This window comes from Haliaeetus albicilla, chromosome 29 (assembly GCF_947461875.1).
Source record: "Haliaeetus albicilla chromosome 29, bHalAlb1.1, whole genome shotgun sequence".
Lineage (NCBI taxonomy): Eukaryota > Metazoa > Chordata > Aves > Accipitriformes > Accipitridae > Haliaeetus > Haliaeetus albicilla.
Genome location: NC_091511.1, coordinates 2,618,988 through 2,639,212, shown reverse-complemented (window position 1 = coordinate 2,639,212; position 20,225 = coordinate 2,618,988). Strand labels below are relative to the sequence as shown.

General features: G+C 64.5%; 4 protein-coding genes across 9 annotated transcripts; 3 read left to right on the top strand and 1 right to left on the bottom strand.

The window, feature by feature from the left end:
• The first annotated feature begins 4 nt into the window (after positions 1-4).
• LOC138682723 (small ribosomal subunit protein uS13) lies at positions 5-19,485 on the top strand. Of its 3 annotated transcripts, XM_069774083.1 has the most exons (12): positions 5-165; positions 586-1,173; positions 1,307-1,475; positions 1,574-1,645; positions 1,751-1,879; positions 1,982-2,110; positions 2,821-2,825; positions 18,028-18,126; positions 18,229-18,315; positions 18,848-18,949; positions 19,052-19,143; positions 19,370-19,485. In XM_069774083.1, the coding sequence occupies exons 2-12, from the start codon at positions 622-624 to the stop codon at positions 19,443-19,445; spliced, it is 1,512 nt and encodes a 503-aa protein (XP_069630184.1). In that variant the 5' UTR covers positions 5-165; positions 586-621; the 3' UTR covers positions 19,446-19,485. The 3 variants fall into 3 exon arrangements, with proteins under 3 accessions (XP_069630184.1, XP_069630183.1, XP_069630185.1); XM_069774082.1 differs by lacking the exons at positions 5-165; positions 18,028-18,126; positions 18,229-18,315; ... (1 more) ...; positions 19,052-19,143; positions 19,370-19,485 and adding exons at positions 187-389; positions 3,850-4,442 and having other exon boundaries at positions 2,821-3,017; XM_069774084.1 differs by lacking the exons at positions 5-165; positions 586-1,173; positions 1,307-1,475; ... (2 more) ...; positions 1,982-2,110; positions 2,821-2,825 and adding an exon at positions 17,668-17,755.
• HSD17B8 (hydroxysteroid 17-beta dehydrogenase 8) lies at positions 4,635-7,793 on the top strand. The gene is made up of 9 exons (XM_069774147.1): positions 4,635-4,722; positions 5,335-5,570; positions 5,651-5,767; positions 6,376-6,471; positions 6,566-6,651; positions 6,751-6,835; positions 6,924-6,966; positions 7,066-7,140; positions 7,697-7,793. Exons 1-9 carry the CDS (start codon positions 4,677-4,679, stop codon positions 7,711-7,713), a joined length of 801 nt encoding a protein of 266 aa, XP_069630248.1. The 5' UTR covers positions 4,635-4,676; the 3' UTR covers positions 7,714-7,793.
• RING1 (ring finger protein 1) lies at positions 8,345-12,169 on the top strand. Of its 3 annotated transcripts, none has more exons than XM_069774133.1 (7): positions 8,345-8,413; positions 8,536-8,628; positions 9,177-9,337; positions 9,430-9,645; positions 10,961-11,266; positions 11,782-11,953; positions 12,053-12,169. In XM_069774133.1, exons 2-7 carry the CDS (start codon positions 8,551-8,553, stop codon positions 12,152-12,154), a joined length of 1,035 nt encoding a protein of 344 aa, XP_069630234.1. In that variant the 5' UTR covers positions 8,345-8,413; positions 8,536-8,550; the 3' UTR covers positions 12,155-12,169. The 3 variants fall into 3 exon arrangements, with proteins under 3 accessions (XP_069630234.1, XP_069630233.1, XP_069630235.1); XM_069774132.1 differs by having other exon boundaries at positions 8,360-8,449; XM_069774134.1 differs by lacking the exon at positions 8,345-8,413 and having other exon boundaries at positions 8,461-8,628; positions 11,782-11,899.
• On the bottom strand, positions 13,178-17,704 carry VPS52 (VPS52 subunit of GARP complex). 2 transcript variants are annotated; one of them, XM_069774038.1, is made up of 20 exons: positions 17,625-17,704; positions 17,402-17,516; positions 16,970-17,022; positions 16,770-16,845; positions 16,588-16,655; positions 16,302-16,477; positions 16,081-16,231; positions 15,873-15,973; positions 15,660-15,792; positions 15,516-15,573; positions 15,255-15,388; positions 15,016-15,171; positions 14,775-14,893; positions 14,558-14,681; positions 14,377-14,472; positions 14,167-14,274; positions 13,996-14,061; positions 13,781-13,892; positions 13,556-13,674; positions 13,178-13,471 (listed from the first exon to the last, which is right to left on the bottom strand). In XM_069774038.1, exons 1-20 carry the CDS (start codon positions 17,640-17,642, stop codon positions 13,325-13,327), a joined length of 2,130 nt encoding a protein of 709 aa, XP_069630139.1. In that variant the 5' UTR covers positions 17,643-17,704; the 3' UTR covers positions 13,178-13,324. The 2 variants fall into 2 exon arrangements, with proteins under 2 accessions (XP_069630139.1, XP_069630138.1); XM_069774037.1 differs by having other exon boundaries at positions 17,613-17,632.
• Positions 19,486-20,225: the final 740 nt, after the last annotated feature.

The window sequence follows — 20,225 nt, the reverse complement described above, 5'->3', positions numbered from 1 at the left end:
CAAGATGGCGGCGCCGCCGCCATCTTGGCGACGGGCACTTCCGCCCTTCTCTTTCATCCCTCCTCCCCCAGCCCCTTCCCGGAGGAATCTCGCGAGATCACGAAGGGGAAAGGGGCGGGGCCGCCGTGCCACGTCGGGCCGGAGCCGGAGAGACCGGAGAAACCGGTGAGACCCCCCCCGCCGTCCCCGGAGCATAGAGACGTGGCTAGAGAGGCTCCCGCCGCCCTGGAGCCGCTCTATCCACCACCCCCCCCGCTCCTTCTCTCTATGGTTTTCCGTCTCTATGGTTTCGCGCCTGGTTCTATGGGGTGGCCGCTCAGGCCGCCCCTTCCCCATCTCTATGGTGGTCCTGGGTGGGCGCTCTGGACTCTCATCCCTTTGTCTTTATGGTAGGGTTGGCACAGCTCTGGCTCCTTTTGCCTTTAACTCTGTGATATGGCCCCTTGGTGCCGCTTTAAGGCACCATAGAGAGGTGCCGCTCTAGGCTCTGTCTCTGTGGTCTGACACCCCCCCCCCCCCCCCAACACACCCCGTTGGGAGCCATCAGGGCTTGTCTGGACTCTCATCCCTTCGTCTCTATGGTAGGAGCCGTCGGTTGAGCCGTGTCCCCTCACCGGGGCGATGGCGGTGGCGCTCCGGATGCGAGGATTCGGCACCGCCCTCGCCGCCAGCGTCGTGCTGGCCCTCTGCCTGTTGCCAGCCCCCGCCACCTCGCACGAGGGCGGCCACTCGCACGAGGACGCATACCACGGGCACGGCCACTCACACGAGGACTTGTATCATGGGCATGGCCATGGCCACTCACACGAGGGCATGTACCACGAGCACGGCCACTCGCACGAGGGCTTGCACCACGGCCATTCTCATGAAGGCATGTACCATGGCCACTCGCATGAGGGCTTGCACCACGGCCACGACCACTCGCATGAAGGCATGTATCACGGCCACTCACACGAGGGCTTGCACCATGGCCACGGCCACTCGCATGAGGATGTGTATCACGGCCACTCGCACGAGGACCCGCACCACAGCCACAGCCACTCACATGAGGATGTGTATCACGGCCATCATGGCCACTCGCACCAGGACGCCCGCCACCCCTCGCACGAGCGTTTCCCCCCGGATCCCTCCAAACCATCACCACGGTCGGACACGGTGACTCTGTGGATGCACGTGAGTGTGTGTCGTGTCCCCCCCACCCCAAGGACCCCCACCTCCCACAATGTCCCCATGGGACAAGCGTTGTGGGAGGGAAGTGACACCCTGTGACACCCTCTTTGTGCGTCACCTCCCCCCTCCTCCGCAGACGATGGCGGCCACCCTGGTGATCAGTGCCGCCCCGTACCTTGTCCTCTTCCTCATCCCAGTGGAGTCCAATGCTCCCCGGCACCAGGCGCTCCTCAAACTGCTCCTCAGCTTCGCGGCGGGGGGGCTGCTGGGAGACGCCTTCCTCCACCTCATCCCCCACGCCCTCGGTGAGTACATGTCCCCGTCCCCCGCTCTCCCTCCTCTTGGGGACAACGGGGACGCGTCAGTGATGCTTACCATCCCTCCTTCTTGCCGTTCCCTGCAGCCCCCCACACACATCATGGTGACAGCGGCCACGTGCACGCCGAGCCAGGCGGCCACGGTCACTCGCACCACGGTAGGACGCTTGAAGTGGTGGCGGCGGGGGGGTGGCGGTGACCATAGGGACATCGAGGGGACAGTGCCACCGCTCACACTGTCCGTGTCGTTCCCCCTCACCCAGGCCAGGAGCATGGCCGCATGCTGACGGTGGGGATGTGGGTGCTTGCCGGCATCGTGGCCTTTTTGGTGGTGGAGACCTTTGTCCGGCACGCCAAGGGCGGCCACAGCCATGGCCATGGCCACGGCCACGGTAGGTGACATCCCTGGCGGGGAGGAGGTGACAGGAAGGTTTTAGGGGGACACGGAACACGCTGATGTCCCCCCACCCCGACCCCGTTGTCCTTCTCCCCAGGGGTGAAGGCCAAGAGCAGCTCCAGCGAAGGTGAGGAGGAGCCGGGGGCGACAGGGCGGCGGGAGAGGACGGCCACCAAGGGGCACCGTGGCAAGAACCGGCCAGCGGGGAAGGTGGCGGAGGAGTCCGGTATGGGGCGGGGGGGACGGGGACACTGGAGGTGGGAGGATGGGGACAGGGGACAGGGACTGGGGGGGAGGCAAGAGGGATCTTGATGGGGACGGGGATGCTGGAGGGGGGACAGGGGATCCCCACAGGGACAGGGATGGGGGGCAAGAGGGATGGTGATGGGGACAAGGATACTGAGGGGGGTGACAAGGAGTGGAGGGGGACCCCAGTGGAGATAGGGACACTGGGGGGGGGATGACGGGGACTGAAGGGGGACCCCAACAGGGACACTGGGGGGAGTGACAGGGACTGGAGGGGGTCCCCAGTGGGGACAGGGACACTGGGGGGAGTGACAAGGAGTGGAGGGGGACCCTGATGGAAACAGGGACACTGGGAGGGGACAGGGAGTGGAGGGGGACCCTAGTGGGAACAGGGACACTGCGGGGGGTGACAAGGAGTGGAGGGGGACCCTGATGGAAACAGGGACACTGGGAGGGGACAAGGAGTAGGGGGGGGTCCTGGAGGGGACATGGGGACCCCAGTGGGGACATGGACACTGGGGGGGGGGGGGGGGCAACTGAGACCCTGATGGGGTAGAGGGACCCCATGGGGACAAGGACTGGAAGGGACCCTGGGACACCGGGGGGATGGGGGACATTGTGGGGGGTGGCAGGGACTGTCACAGGGTGCCGATGTCCCCATTGTCACCCCCCCCTCCACTGTCCCCGCAGCCATGGAGGTGTCGGGGTACCTGAACTTGGCGGCCGACGTGGCACACAACTTCACCGACGGGCTGGCCATCGGCGCCTCCTTCCTGGCGGGGACGGGGTTGGGGATGGTGACGGCGGTGACGGTCCTGCTGCACGAGCTGCCCCACGAGGTGGGCGACTTCGCCATCCTCGTCCAGTCAGGCTGCAGCAAGCGCAAGGTGAGGAAGGGGACGCGGTGGCAGCGGCGTCACCGGGGTTCCCAGTACTCCCCAGTGGCCCCAGGACCCCCAGTGACCACGGTGTCCCCAGTAGCACCAGTAACCGCGGTGCCCCTGGTGCCAGCGGTGCCCCAAAGTGTTCACGGTGGCTGCAGTGACCACAGTACCTCCAGTGCTACCAGTGGCCCCAGTGGTCCAGTCCTCCCAGTACCTCTGGTGTCCCCAGTACCCCCTGTGTCCCCAGTGTCCAGGGAGCCCTGTCTCTGCTCAGCAGTGTCCCAGTTCCCCCAGTCCCCACGGTGTCCTTAGGGAGCCCCATCTGCCTGTCAACATCCCAGTACCCCCTGTGTCCCCAGTGTCCAGGGAGCCCTGTCTCTGCCCAGCAGTGTCCCAGTGCCCCCAGTGTCCTTAGGGAGCCCCACATCCGCCCAGCAGTGTCCCAGTTCCCCCAGTCCCCCCGGTGTCCTTAGGGAGCCCCGTCTGCCTGTCAGTGTCCTGGTTCCCCCAGTCCCCACAGTGTCCTTAGGGAGCCCCATGTCTGCCCAGCAGTGTCCCCAGTGTCCCCAGTCCCCCCAGTGTCCTTAGGGAGCCCCATGTCTGCCCAGCAGTGTCCCAGTTCCCCCAGTCCCCACGGTCTCCTTAGGGAGCCCCATGTCTGCCCAGCAGTGTCCCAGTTCCCCCAGTACCCCCAGTGTCCCCAGTGTCCAGGGAGCACCATCTCTGCCCAGCAGTGTCCCCAGTCCCCCCAGCTCTCCCAGTGTCCTTAGGAACCCCCGTCTCTACCCGACTCTGCCCTGGAGGAGGTGCCACCATCCGGTGTCCTCGTCCCCAGGCCATGCGTCTGCAGCTGGTGACGGCGCTGGGAGCGGTGGCCGGGGCAGCCTGCTCGTTGCTGGCCGAGCGAGCAGGCGAGGCGGCCATGTTGGGGGTCCTGCCCTTCACCGCCGGTGGCTTCATCTACGTGGGCACCGTCTCCGTCATCCCCGAACTGCTGCGGGACGCCGGGCCCTTCCAGTCCCTCCTCCAGGTCCTGGGGCTACTGGCCGGAGTTGCCATGATGGTAGCCATCGCCCACTATGAGTAGGGAACCCTCGAGGATGGGTTTGGGGGTTTTTTTTTTGGGGGGGGGGGTGGTTTCCAGCCCCATGTGTGCCCCATTTTGGGGGCTTGTTCCTCTGGGGAGAGGGGGAGCCGTGTTGACCCCCCCAGCTCTCTGGACCAAAGTGGGGGGGGTCCTGTGGCTCTCTGATTTGGGTGGGGGGACACAACTTCGGCGGTGGGGACCAAGGGGGGTGACATAGGGGGGACACCCAGGTGTCCGGGTCCCTGTTACCGGGTGGATTTTGGGGTGATGATTTGTGGTTTTTTTTAACGACTGTAGCAGATTGTGGCTTTGATTAATTAAAAGACTAAACGCTGAGATGAGCCAAAGGGGTCCTGAGGGGTGTGCAGGGCCCACGGGGGTGGGGACACCCAGGAATCTGGGTGGCACCCAAATCCAGGGAAAAGGTTGGGAGAAAAATACCAAAAAAAGAGGATGCTTGGAGGAAAATACCAAAAGAAGAGGATGCTTGGAGGAATTTTACCATAGAGCGGGTGTAGAGCGGCGGCGCGTGGTGCCCTCCTCACCGGCCCTCGCTGGTCACTTCCGGTGCCGCCATGAGCTCGGCGGGGCGCCTCGGCGGGGCGGTGGCCTTGGTCACAGGTGGCCGTGACGTGGCGGGGGGGGGGGGAATACCCCACGTGGGGCGGGGTCGCGCGTGACGTAAGGGGGGGTGACAGACCCCACCGGGGGGGGGAGTGACACGATCCCCTGTGACGTGGAGTGGGGGGGACAGACCCCAGGGGTGGTCCTGGGGGGAGGGTGACCCCACGGGTGGCACTTTTGGGGGAGGTGACCCCACGGGTGGCACTTGGGGGGGTGACAGACCCCCATGGGTGGCACTTTGGGGGGGGGTGACAGACCCCCAGGGGTGGCACTTTTGGGGTGGGTGACCCCACGGGTGGCACTTGGGGGGTTGACAGACCCCCATGGGTGGCACTTCGGGAGGTGACAGACCCCCACGGGTGTCACTTTGGGGGGGTGACCCCACGGGTGTCACTTTTGGGGGAGGTGACCCCACGGGTGGCACTTGGGGGGGTGACAGGCCCCCACAGGTGTCACTTTTGGGGAGGACACACACACACATAGAGAATCCCCTGTGCCATGTGGAGTGGGTGACAGATACCACGGGGGGGGGGCGGGGTGTATATCCTGGGGAGCACCCACGGGTGACACCCCTCACGCGTGACACCCCCCCACCCACACCCCCCCCAGGAGGTGCCAGCGGCATCGGCCGAGCCGTCTGCGCCCGCCTGGCACAGGAAGGCGCCCGCCTGGCGGTGGCCGATCTGGATGAGGGGGGGGCACAGGACACGGTGGGGGGGCTCTGTGGAGGGGAGGGGGCCACCCCCGACGCGGGAAATGGGGTCCCCCCACGCCCCCCCCACGCCGCCTTCGGGGTGGATGTGGCCTCGGCCACCAGCGTCACCGAGCTCCTGGCCCGCGTCCAGGTAACACTCCCCCCCCCCAAAAAGAAAAAAGTGGGGAGCTGGGGTGGGCGCCCCCACCCACACCCCCCCTCCCCTTACAGGACCATTTTGGGGCCCCCCCCCGTGTGTGTGTGGGGTGCGCGGGTGTCACCCGTGACGAGTTCCTGCTGCGGCTGGGGGAGGGGGCCTTCCGCGAGGTGCTGGGGGTCAATCTGACGGTACGGGGGGGGGGACGGGACACGGGGACACTGGGGACATGGGGGGACACGGGGAGTATTGGGGGAGCGGGGGACATGGGGGGGGATGCGGGGGGGCATGTGGGGGGATTTGGGGACATGGGGGGACATTGGGGGGACATGGGGGGGATCTGGGGACATTGGGGGGGACATGGGGGGTGTTGGGGACATGGGGGGACAAGGAGTATTGGGGGACATGGGGGGGACACGGGGTGGGGGGGACACATGGGGGGATCTGGGGACATGGGGGGACATGAGTATTTGGGATATGGGGACATTGGGGACACGGGGGGATATGGGGATGACACAGGTGACATGGGGGGATATGGGGACATGGGAGGGACATGGAGAGTGTTGGGGACATAGGGGGAAATGGGGACATGGGGGGTGTTGGGGACACGGGGGGACACAGAGAGTATTGGGGGACATGGGGGGGACATGGGGACACTTGGGACGGGGGGACACGGAGAGCGTTCCGGGACATTGGGGGACACTGGAGGACGTGGGACATGGGGACACAGAGGGATGTGGCAACAGGGGAAATGGACATGGAGGGGGAACATGACACAACACATGCCTCCCCCCCCCAGGGGACCTTCCTGGTGACACAGGCGGTGGCCCGGGCACTGGTGGCCACAGGGGCTCCCGGCGGCTCCATCATCCACGTGGGCAGCATCGTGGGCAAGGTGGGCGGCGCTGCGGGGACAAGGGGTGACAGGGACACGGGGGTTTGTCCCCCCACTCGTGTCACACCCCCCACTCGCGTCACACCCCTCCAAGGTGGGCAACCTGGGCCAGGCCAACTATGCGGCTTCCAAAGCCGGGGTGGAGGGGCTGACCCGGAGCTGCGCCAAGGAACTGGCCAGGTAGGGGACATGGGGACATGGGGGGGGGTCATGGGGACATGGGGGGGGGACATGACACCCTGACCCCCTCCTGTGTCATGTGTGTCGTCCCCCCCCCAGGTTCGGGATCCGGTGTAATGCGGTGCTGCCGGGGTTTATTGTCACCCCCATGACGGACAAGGTGCCCCCCAAGGTGCTGGAGAAGGTAATTGGGGGGGGGGTGACATGGGGACACGTGGGGACATGGGGGGGGACACGGGAACACCCTTGGGGTGACGCTGTCCTGGTCCAAGTTTGCAGGGATGGTGCCGCTGGGACGTCTCGGGGACCCGCAGGGTGAGTGGGGGACATGGAGGGGGGGCGACACACACACCTGGGGGGACAGGACGGTCCCCAGAGTGTCACCGTGTCGTCCCCCCCCGTGTCCCCCCCCAGACGTGGCGGACGTCTGCGCCTTCCTGGCCTCGGAGGAGAGCAGCTACATCACGGGGGCCAGCGTGGAGGTGACAGGTTGGGGATGTGCTGTCACACAACCCCCCCCCCCCCGGGTCCCTGTCCCCACTGGGGCCCTGTGTCCCCCGCCCCAGTGTCCTGTGTCCCCATGGGGGTCCTTCTTCCCCCCCTGTGTCCCCATGTCTCCATTGGGGTCCCTCTTGTCCCCCCCAGTGTCCCTGTGTGTCCCCCCAGTGTCCCCATGTCCCCACTGGAGTCCCTCTTACCCCCCCAGCATCCCCATGTCCCCATTGGAGTCCCTTTTGACCCCCCTCAGCATCCCCATGATGTGCCCCCCCAGTGTCCCCACATCCCCATTGGGGTCCCTCTTGCCCCCCCCAGTGTCCCCATGTCCCCCCCCAGTGTCCTGTGTCCCCATTGGGGTCTCTCTTCCCCCCCCATGTCCCCACTGGGGTCCTTGCTGCCCCCCCCGCGTCCCCATGTCCCTCCCCCCGAGTCCCCATGTCCCCATTGGGGTCCCTCTTGCCCCCCCCAATGTCCTTCTGTTGTCCCCCCCCAGTGTCCCCATGCCCCCCCCCCCGATGTCCCCCCCCCCAACTCTCTCTCATTTCAGGGGGTCTCTTCATGTGACGGATCCAGCCCTGCCCCCCCCATGTCACCCCCCCCGCAATGTCACCCCCCCCAAAAAAAAATAAACGGAGTGAACCCCCCCACTGCTCCTGCCGGGACAGCCGGTCGTCCCCCCCCAGTATAACGGGGTCTTGCCAGGACGGAGGGGGGGAGCACCGGGACCGGGGGGGACACACACCGGGACCCGGTGGGGCAGAGCCGGGGCTTTCCCCCCCCTCCCGGTACCGGGGGGCACCGGGGACTGCGGGGAGGGGGCGGCGGACCCCGGGAATCCCCCCCGGTCACGGACCCCCGGGGGACCCCCCGGTCCCATCCCCCCCCGCCCCCGCCATCTCCCGGTGCCGGCGCCAAGTGGCTCTGAGGCCCCGCCCCCTCAGTACACGGGTCACGCCCCCGCCACGCTTGGGCACGCCCCGATACCCGCCCTCTTGCGAGTCCGGCTCCGCCTCCCTCGGGACCACGCCCCTCTGCTTCTTCCCCATTGGCCGAGCGGTTCCATCGGCGGGGAGAACGGAGAGAGCGCCGGCGGTGAATCCTATTGGCTGCCGGGACTCGCGGGAGAAATTCCCCGGTTGTGATTGGTTACGGTAGGAAGGGAGGGGAAAGCCGGGCGGGTGCCTCGGGTGACGTAATCACCCCGGGCCAGCAGGAAGTGACGCGCTCTCCAGGCGCCGCTTCCTCGGCGAGCGGCAGGAAGAAGGTTTTTTGGGGGGGGGGAACCCGCCGGTGGCCGAGGGTGAGGGGGCGGCCGGGACCCCGGGGGGGGGGGGGGGGTCGGTACCGGGGGAGCCTCCGGTAACCGGTCCAGTCCCCTCCCCGCAGAACGCCCCGCCCGCCATGGCCGCCCCCGCCAACGCGCAGAGCGCCAGCAAGACCTGGGAGCTGAGCCTGTACGAGCTGCACCGCACCCCGCAGGTCTGGGGCGGGGGGGACACGCACACACACACACACCCCCCCCGGGGGGGGGGAGGGGAGGGGTACCCACTTGGAGGGAGGGGGGACAGGGGACACCGAGGTCTGGCAGCCCCCCAAGATTGGGGGGGACACCCACTTGGAGGGAGGGGGGACAGGGGACACCGAGGCCTGGCAGCCCCAGAAGACGGGGGGGCACCCCCAAGGTGGGGGCGGGGTTGGGAGGGATGAGGTTTGGCACCCCTCGGGGTGGGGGGTGGGCATTGTGTGTGGGGACGGGGTGCTGTCACCCTAAATCTTGGGCGCAGGGGGGTGTCCCCGGGGTGGGGTGGGGGGACAGTGTCGCGTCACCCCAAACCCCAGAAGAGTGGGGCTGAGGCAGGGGGCGGACGGACACACGGACGCATCCTGTCACCCCCCCAGCAGCAGACCCAGATCAAGCCGCCCCATCCCAGTGTCTTGTCACCCCATCGGCCGTGACACAATGTCCCCTTTCCCCGTGTCCCTATGTCTGTCCGTGTCCGTCTGTGTCCCGCCCCGTCCCCCCTCAGGAAGCCATCATGGACGGGACGGAGATCGCGGTGTCCCCACGCAGCCTCCACAGCGAGTTGATGTGTCCCATCTGCCTGGACATGCTGAAGAACACCATGACCACCAAGGAATGTCTCCACCGCTTCTGCTCCGACTGTATCGTCACCGCTTTGCGCAGCGGGTACGGCGCAGTGATCGCATCACCGCCTCGGTTGGGATTCGCGCCTCGCCCATTATCCCGTTTTTTTGGTTGTTTTTTTTTTTCTTTACCAGGAATAAGGAGTGTCCCACGTGCCGAAAAAAATTGGTTTCCAAGCGATCCCTGCGACCGGATCCTAACTTTGACGCCTTGATTTCCAAGATCTATCCCAGCCGGGATGAGTATGAAGCCCATCAGGATCGTGTCCTGGCCAAGCTCAGCCGCCTCCACAACCAGCAGGCGCTCAGCAGCAGCATCGAGGAGGGGCTCAAGATGCAGGCGATGCACAGGTAGGACCCCCCCGCCAAAAAAATCTGCACCCCCCCCCAGAGCGGGTGAGGGATCCAGCGGGATCCCCGTCCGATGTCTTTGTCCTTAAATTGGAAAGAGATGGGTTGGGTGAAGCAGGAATTCGGTGGATGGTGGTATCCAAAGAGTTGTGGTCAATGGCTCCATGTCCAGATGAAGACCAGTGACAAGTGGCGTCCCTCAGGGGTCCTTACTGGGACCAGTACTGTCCCCTGTCTTCATCAATGACACATGCCACCATCGTCCCTTTGATGTGGTCCTCCACAACGTCCTCCTCTCCCAGTTGGATGGAGTTGAGGGATGGTGGAGCAGGAATTGGGTGAATGTTGTCATCCAAAGAGTTGTGGTCAATGGCTCCATGTCCAGATGGAGACCAGTGACGAGCAGCGTCCCTCAGGGCTCCTTATTGGGACCAGCACTGTCCCCATATCTTCTTCGGCCACATAGATGGTGGGATTGAGTGCACCCTCAGCAAGTCTGGAGGTGACCCCAGGCTGAGTGGGGTGGTTGCTACTCCAGAGCGATGGGATCCATCCAAAGGGACCTGGACAGGCTGGAGGTTCAACCAGCCCAAGGGCAAGGTCCTGCCCCTGGGTTGGGGCAACCCCAAACATGGACACAGGCTGGGGGATGAAGGGATGGAGAGCGGAGAAGGACTCAGGGGAAGAAGGGATGGAGAGCGGAGGACTCGGGGGATGAAGAAGCAGATGCTCGCAGCCCAGAAAGCCAACCGTCTCCTGGGCCGCATCGGAAGAAGCGTGGCCAGCAGGTCGAGGGAGGGGATTCTGCCCCTCTGCTGCGGTGGGAGCCCACCCGGAGCACTGCACCCGGGGGTCCTTGGGACGAGAAGGACACGGACCTGTTGGAGTGGGTCCGGAGGAGGCCCCGGAGATGATCCGAGGGCTGGGACACCTCCACTATGAGGCCGGGCTGAGAGAGTTGGAGAAGAGAAGGCTCCGAGTAGACCTCGTGGTGGCCTTTCAGTCCTTCTGGGGACAGGGCTTTTAGTAAGGGCTGTCGCAATAGGATGAGGGGGGATGGGTTTTAAGCTAAAAAAGGAAAGATTTAGATCTAAAAAGAGAAGATTTTTTTACGCTGAGGGTGGCAAGACACTGGAGGAGGTTGGAGATGCCCCAGCCCTGGAGACATTCAAGGCCAGGGCTCTGAGCACCCTGATCTGGTTGGAGATGTCCCTGCTGGTGGAGGAGGTGACTTCCCAAAGTCCCTTCCCACCCAAACCTTTCCATGATTTTAATATGGAGTTGATCCCGGTTGATCCGTCGTCTCATCCCATAGGGCTCAGCGAGTTCGGAAGCTTCACCAGGAATCGGATAATGCCACATTCAGCGGCGGAGAGGACAACTGCGACAGTCGTTCCCACCTCAGCAACGCCTCGGCTCCCAGTCATCCCGAGGCTGGACCCAGTCGGAAACGTTCCCGAGCTTCCGATGATTCTGGGCCCGATCCTGATCCTGAAACCTCTCACGAGGGCGGAGGGCGGGGGAGCCCCGAGCCGGGCGCTGAACCGGGCAGCAGCGAGATCGAGCTGGTTTTCCGTCCGCATCCTCTTTTGGTGGAGAAGGGCGAGTATTCGCAGACACGGTGAGGGCAGGGATGTGGTGGGCAGGGGGTCTGTGGTATGGGCCGGGGGCTCTGCTGGTGTAGGCAGGGGGTCCAGCACTCTCCCAAGACCCCCCCAGCTCCTCGGGGTGGGTGGCAGAGCAGGGAGTGACCCCCCCCAACCCCCCAAGGGCAGTGGGAAGCCTTCCTCTCCCTGCCGCCGGCCTCAGGCCTTCCTCCTTTTCCTCTCTCTTGCCTTTCTCTCTCACTCACCTTCCTCCTCCTCCTCCTCCTCCTCCTTCCTCCTTTCCCCCCTCCCTTTTCCCTCCTCTCCCGCTTCCTCCCCTCTCCTTCTATCTTTTCCCTCCCTCCTCCTCCCCTTCGCCTTCTCCCTCCTCTTTCCAACTCCCCTCTCCTCTCCCCTTCCTGCCTCTCTTCTTCCTCCTCTATCTCCTCTCCTGCTTCCTCTCCTCTCCTCCTGCCTCTCTTCTTCCTCCCTCCTCTCTCCTTCTTCCTCCTCCTCCTCCTCTCTCCCTCCTCCTCCCCGCCACCGGCAGGTACGTGAAGACAACGGCCAACGCCACGGTGGATCACCTCTCCAAGTACCTGGCCCTACGGATCGCCTTGGAGGAAGCTCCGGGGCCGGGCCCCGAGGCGACGGCCGGGTTGGAGGAGGTGAGCGAGAAGCAGTACACCATCTACATCACCACCGCCGGCGGAGCCTTCACGGTACCGGGGGGGGCAATAAAAGGGGACACAGAGGGTTGGGGGGAGGGTCTTGAGGGGGGGGTGACAGAGGGTGACCCCGTTTCCTTTTTCCCCCCCCAGACCCTCAATGGGTCCCTGACGCTGGAGCTGGTGAACGAGAAGTACTGGAAGGTCAGCAAACCCTTGGAGCTCTACTACGCACCCACCAAGGAGCAGAAGTAGGGGGTGAGGGGGGGGGAGACCCCGCCCCCCCCCGGGTCCTTCAGGACCCCCCCAGGGTCCCCCCCCATCCCCACAGACTGGCTGGGGGCTCCTGAAGGTGTTTTTTTCTCTCTCTCTCTCGAGCGGCAGCATCAGGGTGATGCTGGGGGGGGACACACACCGGGAGGGGGGGTGTAACGGTTCCCTGTCACCTGCTGGGGGAGGGGAAGGGGAGGTGACAATCTCAGTGCCCCCCCCAGGGAAGGATTGGGAGAGTGATCATCCCCAGTCACCCACTGGTGGTAATGGGGGGACGGGACATAGACGGGGACAAGCCCAGTGTTCCCTCCCCACCCAGGGAGGGATTTGAGGGGGGGGGTGAAGTCCTGGTGCTCACTCCCACCCCGGGCGGGGGGAAGCTGGGAGCCCCCAGGCAGGCTCCAAGGGTGGGGGGAGGACTGGGGGGGGCATTCAGCCCTGGGGAACAGCTGGGCTGGGTGGGGGGGGGGACACAAAGGGAAACCCCAGCCTGGGGGGGTTCTGTACACAGGTGACACCCTCCCACCCCCCATAAAAAGCCCCCCCCACCGTGTGTGTGTCCCCCCCTAGTCATCTCCAGGACACACACACGATGCTGTCCTGGATCAGGGGGACAAAAATCTATGGGGCTCTGGGGGGGGGCCCTGATGCCTGACACCCCCCCACCCCGCTCTGGGGTGAGAGAAGCCTCTGAGCAGCCGGCGGCGGTGGGGGGAAGCTGGAGGTGACACCCAGGGGGTCCCATGGCACAGGGGGGATGACACTGACCCCCCCCGATGTCCCCAGGGACCCCCAACTGCCCCCACCCCGAGGTTTTGTATGTGTGTGTCCCCACCAGCAGCAGACGGCATCACCGCAGTGAGATGCCACCTCCTGCCCTTCGTCCCCTACCCCGGTGGGACACACACACACCCCAGCGGCTGCCCCCCCCCCCCCCACTTTTGACACCCCCCTAACCCCCTCCGGCCCCCCCCCCCTCGCTGACAGCAGCAGCAATAAAGCATCTTCCTGCACCTCCTTGCTTTTATCCACACGCAGCGGGGAGAAGGGGGTGGGGGGGTGACAGCAGGGACGATAGCTGCCATCGGCATGGCCAGACAGACAGCTGGGGGGGGGGCAGACAGACAGACGGATAAATCCCCCCCCCTTTTTTTAGAAGTTGGGTTTGTGCTTCTTGAGCTCGACCATGAGGTGGTGGATGTTGATGAGCTCAGCGCGGGCGGGCAGGGAGCGGAGGGGGGGCTGCGCCAGCACCTTGTGGAACCGGTGGTAATATTGGATCAGCTGCGTCAAAGCACCCTAGGGAGAGGGCCGAGGTGGGGGTTTAAGGTGGGGGGGGCATTAGGAACCTTCCCCCCTTCCCCAAAATCCCCCGGATCCCACCTGGATGATGCCAGTGCCGTTTTTGAAGTTGCTGAAGGAACGCATGACATCCTGGCTGAGCGACTCCACCGCCGCCTTCCAGGTGCTGGAAAAACCTCGAGCGAGTTGTGTTACGCGGGCTGAGGAGGTTGAGGGGGGGAGATGTATAAAAATTGAGGACCCCCCCCTTCTCCTTTTCAGGGTGGGGGTCCCTAAAATTCACATTTTGGTCCCCCTGCTTCTTACCTTCCTCCCCGCGCAGCCGTTCCAGCTGCCCTTTCTCCAGCAGCGCCTCAGCCTCCTTAACAAAGGCGATCATCCCGCCAAAGGGGGGGGAGAGGATCTCCTCAATGAATTCCTGTGGGAGTTGGGGGCGGAGGTGAAGGTGACACACCCCCCCACCCCAAGGTGTCACCCTAAAATTGGGGGAGCCCCAAAAATAGAAAGGGGGGGGTTCTTACCTGGGTGCGGGCAGAGAGTAGCTGCTGGAAGCCCTCCACCTCTTTGCTCTCTTCCACCGCCCGCTCCTGGGGGTGAGATGAGGGGGGAACGACACATAGAGGTTTTGAGGCCTCCCCTTTAAATTTGGGGGGGGCCCCCTGGGCTTTTTTGGGGGGGGGCGTGTTCGTTACCATGAGGACCCCCAGCATCATGTCGTAGTTGTTAATGAGGAAGATGAGCTGCTCCTTGCGGGAGGAGAACTCGGCCGCCACACGCAGCACAAAGTTTTCCACTTCCACCTTGGAGGGGGGGAGAATGGGATGGGGGGGCAGTGTGGGGGGGTCCCCAACACTCCTGGGTCCTCCCTGAAGTTTGGGGGGGGCGGGGTGTCCCCCCAATACCTGGAGTTGCCCCAGCAGCGCGTGGGTCTTCTCGTTAGGGAAGGTCTGGTTGATGCTGACGATGGCAGAGGAGAACTCGGCGTAGCGACGGGTGATCTGGGGGGTGGGTTGGGGGTGCGAGGTGAGGGGCGGGTACAGGGGGGACCCCAAAACCCACCCCCCCACATCACCCTCCCCATACGTAGTGAGGTCGGGTGTCAAGGAACCCCAACTTTTGGGGGTCGGTGCTCTGGATGCTCTGGATGTTCAGCTCCAGGATGTGCTTGAAGCGAGGCCACAGGATGTCCAGTAGCGTGTCCCAGTACCTGGGTGGTGGTGGGGAGACACACACAGATTTGGGGGGGTCCCTGCAGGATTTTTGGGGTCCCCCGGGTGGGTGCGTTGTCCCGCCCACTCACTTATCGACAGCAGGGATGTTGCGCTTGGCCATAATGGCTTTGAAGCGCAGGACGATGTGGATGCAGAGGAAGATGGCGATGCTGTCGTAGCAATCGCAGACGTACGCTTCCATGTGCTTCTACGTTTTTTTTTGGGGGGGGGGGAACAGAGACAGATGGACGTGTCAGCCAGTGGCTTTGGGGGCCCCCCCAAAACCCCACGGCACTCACCCCCCCCCCCCCCCCCCCCCCCAAACCTCACCAGGAACATGGTCAAGGTCTTTCCCATGACGGCGTTGAAAAGATCTTGGGCGCTGGGACCCGTCACCATGAAAAAGTCGCAGAGGAACAAATACTCGCGGCAACTGTTATCCAGGAGAGCGTAGTGCTGGCTGCGGAACAGTGACTCGAAGGGGTACTACAGACAGACAGAGGGACAGACAGAGGTCAGGATACCCCCCCGGGGCCCCCCCGCCCCGTAATTCCCTCCTCATAACTCACTCGCACGTCGCTCTTTTGGGCAGCGTGGGGGACGATGATGGGACCCTCCAGCTCGGCCGCCCCGATGACGCTGCCCCGGTTGCCCAGAGTGAAGACGGTGTTGCGGTTTTTCAGTGAGGGCTTGGAAAAAAAACGTGATGGGGGGGCAGAAATGACACAATAACGGGGGTCAAGGCAATAACGGTGTGTCCCCAGCCTCCTCCCTCCCCCCGCCAAAACCTCTCCCCTGTCATCATCTCGTCCCCCATGATCCCAGGATATCTTTTTTGGCCGTGTCCTCCACGCCCATGAGATCGTCCTTCTCGGCCACCTCCTCGTACTGCGGGTGACAAAATGGAGGGGAGTCAGCACCCAAAACACGTCCCCCGTTGTCCCCAACACGTCCCCCAGCCCCCCAAACCCCACCTGGATCTTCATGAGGCGGCTGGTGTAAGATTTGAAGTAGGAGAGATAAATCTTGCTCATGGTGTCCACGTACTGCTCCCGCAGCTCCTGTGCCACTGTCCGCTCGTTGCCCAGCAGGAACTGGTAGAAGAACCTGCTCGGGGTGAGGGGAGAAGTTGGGGTACCCCCCCTGCACCCCCATTTTCTTCCCTGATCCACCCCCCAACACCTCACCTGTACTTCAACAAGGCATTTTGGGGGATCTGGTAGTTGGTCATGGGCTTGCGGAAGGAGTAAATCTTCTGCAGGACAAACTCCCGGATCTTGGTGACGGCCTTGGGGGGACACAGGGATGGGTTGGGGGATGCTGAGGGGTCCCCTGGGTGCTGGGTCCCTTGGGTGCTGGCTGGGGTCCTTTGGGTGCTGGTTGGGGCGTCCTCACCTTAATCTTGAGCTTCTCCAGGACGTGCTGGACGTCGGCGCAGGCCACAGTCTCCCTGAATGCCTGTTCCTTCACCGAGTTGATTTTCCCGTTCAGCTCCTGCAGCTGCTCCAGGAATTCTGGCTCCGTCACCGGCGCCTCCAGGATGGTGCTACGGTGACAGAAAGGTGACACGGGGCCACGGAGGTGACAAAAGACCTCTTTCGTCCCCTGTATCCCACCTGATCATGGCGGCGGGGACGACCAGCTCATCCAGGAGCTGGCCCAGCTGCTCCCGTACGGCCCGGCGGTTCTTCAGCCGCAAATTCATGGCCACTGACTGCTCTTGTAACGTCCGGATCTCGGAGCTGATGCTGCTTAGGTCGCATTGGAAAGCGCTCAGCATCTGTTCCATACGCTGCCGGGGGAGGGGGGACACACAATGAGGGGTCAGGGGACACCTTGGGGACACGGGGGGGGGGGGGGGGGATGGACACGGAGACAGGGACACCCCATCCCAGCCCTCACCTCCAGGATGGCATCGCAAGCGGTGATCTGGTTGTGCAGCGAGGCGATGTTCTCACTCTCTTTGATGTCTGCGGGGGCGGGTAAAGGACGTGGGGACACGTTGGGGACACACGGGGGACACTGTGTGTGTCCCCGAGGTGACAGCCACCTCCCCCCCTGCCCCCCCCCCCAAACAAGGATACAGTCATGGATGGAAGCGCGTTCAACCTCTTGCAGCTCCAGCTCCACCTGCTTGGAATACTGCTGCAGGTCCACGCCCTACGGGGACAGCTGCGTCACTGGGGGGAGGACACATGCTGGGGGGGCTGGGGATGCCGCTGTGGGGCTGGGGACGCTATGGGGCAGGGTGTTTGGGGTGTGGAGGGGAGCATAAGTGACTCACTGTCTTCAGGGCCTCCTGCACCAGCGCGTCCTCCAGGTTGGCCTGGATGTGAACTGGGGGGGGGGGGGTGATTTATTTTTTTGGGGGGACGACGACATGACAGTGGCTGGATGTCCCTGCTGTCCCCACGCCAGCCCCCTAACTGCTCCTTGCCCCCACCAGCATCATCTGTTGCCCATCATCCCCCCCCAAAACACCCCAGTGTCCCCCTCAGCTGTCCCCTCCCCCCTCCCTGTACCCCCATTTCCCCCCCAGCCCCCCCAAAACACCCCCCTGGCCCCCCAACTCCCATCACAGCTCCCCTGTGCCCCCCCATCACTGGTCCCTCATTTCCCCCCCCCCCAATAACAGGTCCCCCGTGTGTCGTCGTCCCCATAACCTGTCCCCCCGGTTTCCCCCCCGCCATAACCGGTCTCCCCCGGTGTCCCCCACCGTCCACTTCATCCAACACCAGATCCTCCCCCCCCAGGTCCAGCTCGGGGTCGGGGGGGCCGGGGCCCAGTTCCGCCTCCAGCTCCGGTTCCAGCGGCGGCTCCGAGACTCGAACCTGCGACAAAGGGAACGGCTCAACCCGGCCCGAGACGCCCCCAGGACCCCCAAACCCCCGCCGGGACCCCCCAAAACCCCCCCGGTATTCCCCCACCCCCGGTTCTACCTCCATCGCCGCCGCCATGACAGCCTGCCTCTGTCACGTGACGGCTGCTCCCCCTCCCCGGCCCGGCGCGCTGACGTCACTTCCGCTTTCTTTCCCAAAGGAGCCGGCGGGAGGAGGAGGCCGCGGCCATGGTGGGTGCTGGTGCTTATCGGTCGGCATCGGGGCCGGGGGGAGGGAGAGAGCGGTGGGGAGGGAGCGGGGAGAAGCGGGGGGATACGGGGGAGTGGGGGGGGAGGAATGGAGGTGGCGGCGGCGGGAAGAGGTGGCGGCGATGTGTGGCCGGACACCCCCCCCCCCCCCCCCGATCTTCTCCCCGGTGGCGGCCATGTCAGCCCCGGTGGCCAACCCCACGCCCCCCGTGACCGTGTCCCCCCCCGGTAACTGTGTCCGCGTGTCCCCCCAGTCTCTCGTCATCCCCGAGAAGTTCCAGCACATCCTGCGTGTCCTCAACACCAACATCGATGGGCGCCGGAAAATTGCTTTCGCCATCACCGCCATCAAGGTGAGGGGGCAGCGGGGGTGGGATACGAGGCGTGGGGGGGGATGACACAGTGACGTGACGACCCCCCCCCCGCTTTTTGTCGCGCGTGTGTGTGTCCCCCAGGGTGTGGGACGCCGCTACGCCCACGTGGTGCTGCGCAAAGCTGACATCGACCTCACCAAGCGAGCGGGCGAGCTGACCGAGGATGAGGTGAGAGGGTTGGGAGCAGACAGGGACATTTCTTGGGGGCTTGGGGACATTTCTTGGGGCTTGGGGGCATCTCCAGGGGGGCTGGAGGCATTTCTAGGAGCTTGCAGATATTTCTAGGGGCTCGTGGACATTTCTAGGGGCTTGGGGACATCTAGGGGGCTTGGGGATGTGTCTAGGGAGGTTGGGGATATTTCCGGGGCTTGGGGACATTTCTGGAGGGTTTGGGGCATCTCTAGGGGGGTTGGGGACATTTCTAGGGAGCTTGGGGACACCTCTAGGGGTGTTGGGGACATGTCTAGGGGGGATCAGGGCATCTGTAGGGGGCTTGGGGACATTTCTAGGGGAGAGGTGATATTTCGGGGGGGGCTTGGGTACATTTTTAGGGTTGGGGATATCTCTAGGATCTTGGGGACATCTCTAGGGGAGTTTGGGGCATCTAGGGGGCTTGGGGACATTTTTAGGGGCCTGTGGACATCTCTAGGGAAGTTGGGGACATCTCTGGGGGGGTGTCCCCCCGCCCTGTCCCCCCCAGGTGGAGCGGGTCATCACCATCATGCAGAACCCCCGACAGTACAAAATCCCCGACTGGTTCCTCAACCGGCAGAAAGACGTGAAAGACGGGAAGTACAGCCAGGTGAGGGGGGGGACACACACATGGGACACCCCCCTGGGTGTCCCCCGATGTCCCCTGATGTCCCTTGATGTCCCCTAATGTGTCGTCGTCATCCCCCCGCAGGTCTTGGCCAATGGCTTGGACAATAAACTGCGAGAGGATTTGGAGCGGTTGAAGAAAATCCGGGCACATCGGGGACTGCGACACTTCTGGGGGTGAGCGGGGGGCTTGGGGACACCGGGGGGGACTTGGGGACACGGGGAGTGGTGACACTAGGGGGGAATGGGGTCCTTGAGACCGCTGTCGTGTCGTGTGTCCCCCCACGTGCTGGGCTGGGGCACTTCTGGGGGGTGAAGGGGCGGGGATTTGGGGACATGGGACACAAAGAGGGAGGGAGGTGACACGGGTGACACGTCCCTCCTGTCTTGTCACCCCCCCCAGGCTGCGCGTGCGAGGCCAGCACACCAAGACCACCGGCCGGCGGGGCCGCACCGTCGGTGTCTCCAAGAAGAAGTGATGGGTGCAGGGGAGAAATAAAAGTGACGTTGGTGGTGACAGAGGTGGTCCTTGTGTGTGTGTGTGTGTGGCTTCGCACGAGGACGGGGTGGGGGCTCGCACGAGGAGGGGGGCTTGGGAAGTTGGAGCCTCACAGGAGAGCAGGGCTTCCCACAGGGATGGGGAAGGTCTTTGCACAAGGATGGGACCTTGCACGAGGGGTTTCGGCCCCAGGGCTGGTGCTTTTGCACTGGGGCAAGGTCTCGCACAAGGACGGGGGCCCTCGCACGAGGACGAGGCTTTGCACGAGGATGGGATGTTGGACGAGAACGGGGCTCCATGCGGGGGCAGGGCCTCGGGAGGTGGACAACACTTTGCATGAGGATGGTGCCTTGCACGATGACGGGCCTCGCACAAGGACCTTGCACGAGGATGGGTCTTTGCACGACGACAGGGTCTCGCCTGCCCACTGTACAAGGCCAGCCGGGCTTCGGGGGGGCGGGGCAGCGGTGTGCAAGCCCCGCCCCTTTGCCGCGAGTGTGCAAGCCCCGCCTACCCGCTGCCACGCGTGTGCTACGGAGCTGCCGTCCGCCCAGCTGCCCTCAACAAATATGGCGGCGCCGGCTTCCACCCCTAGTTGCCCTCAACAAACATGGCCGCCGCACCGCCCCCCGCTGCCCTCAACCAATATGGCGGCGCCGCCTCACCCCCCCCCTTGCCCTCCTCCAACATGGCGGCGCCGGCTTCACCCCTTCCGCCGCGCCTCTGTGTTCTGATTGGTCGCACTCTTACCTTCCCTGTC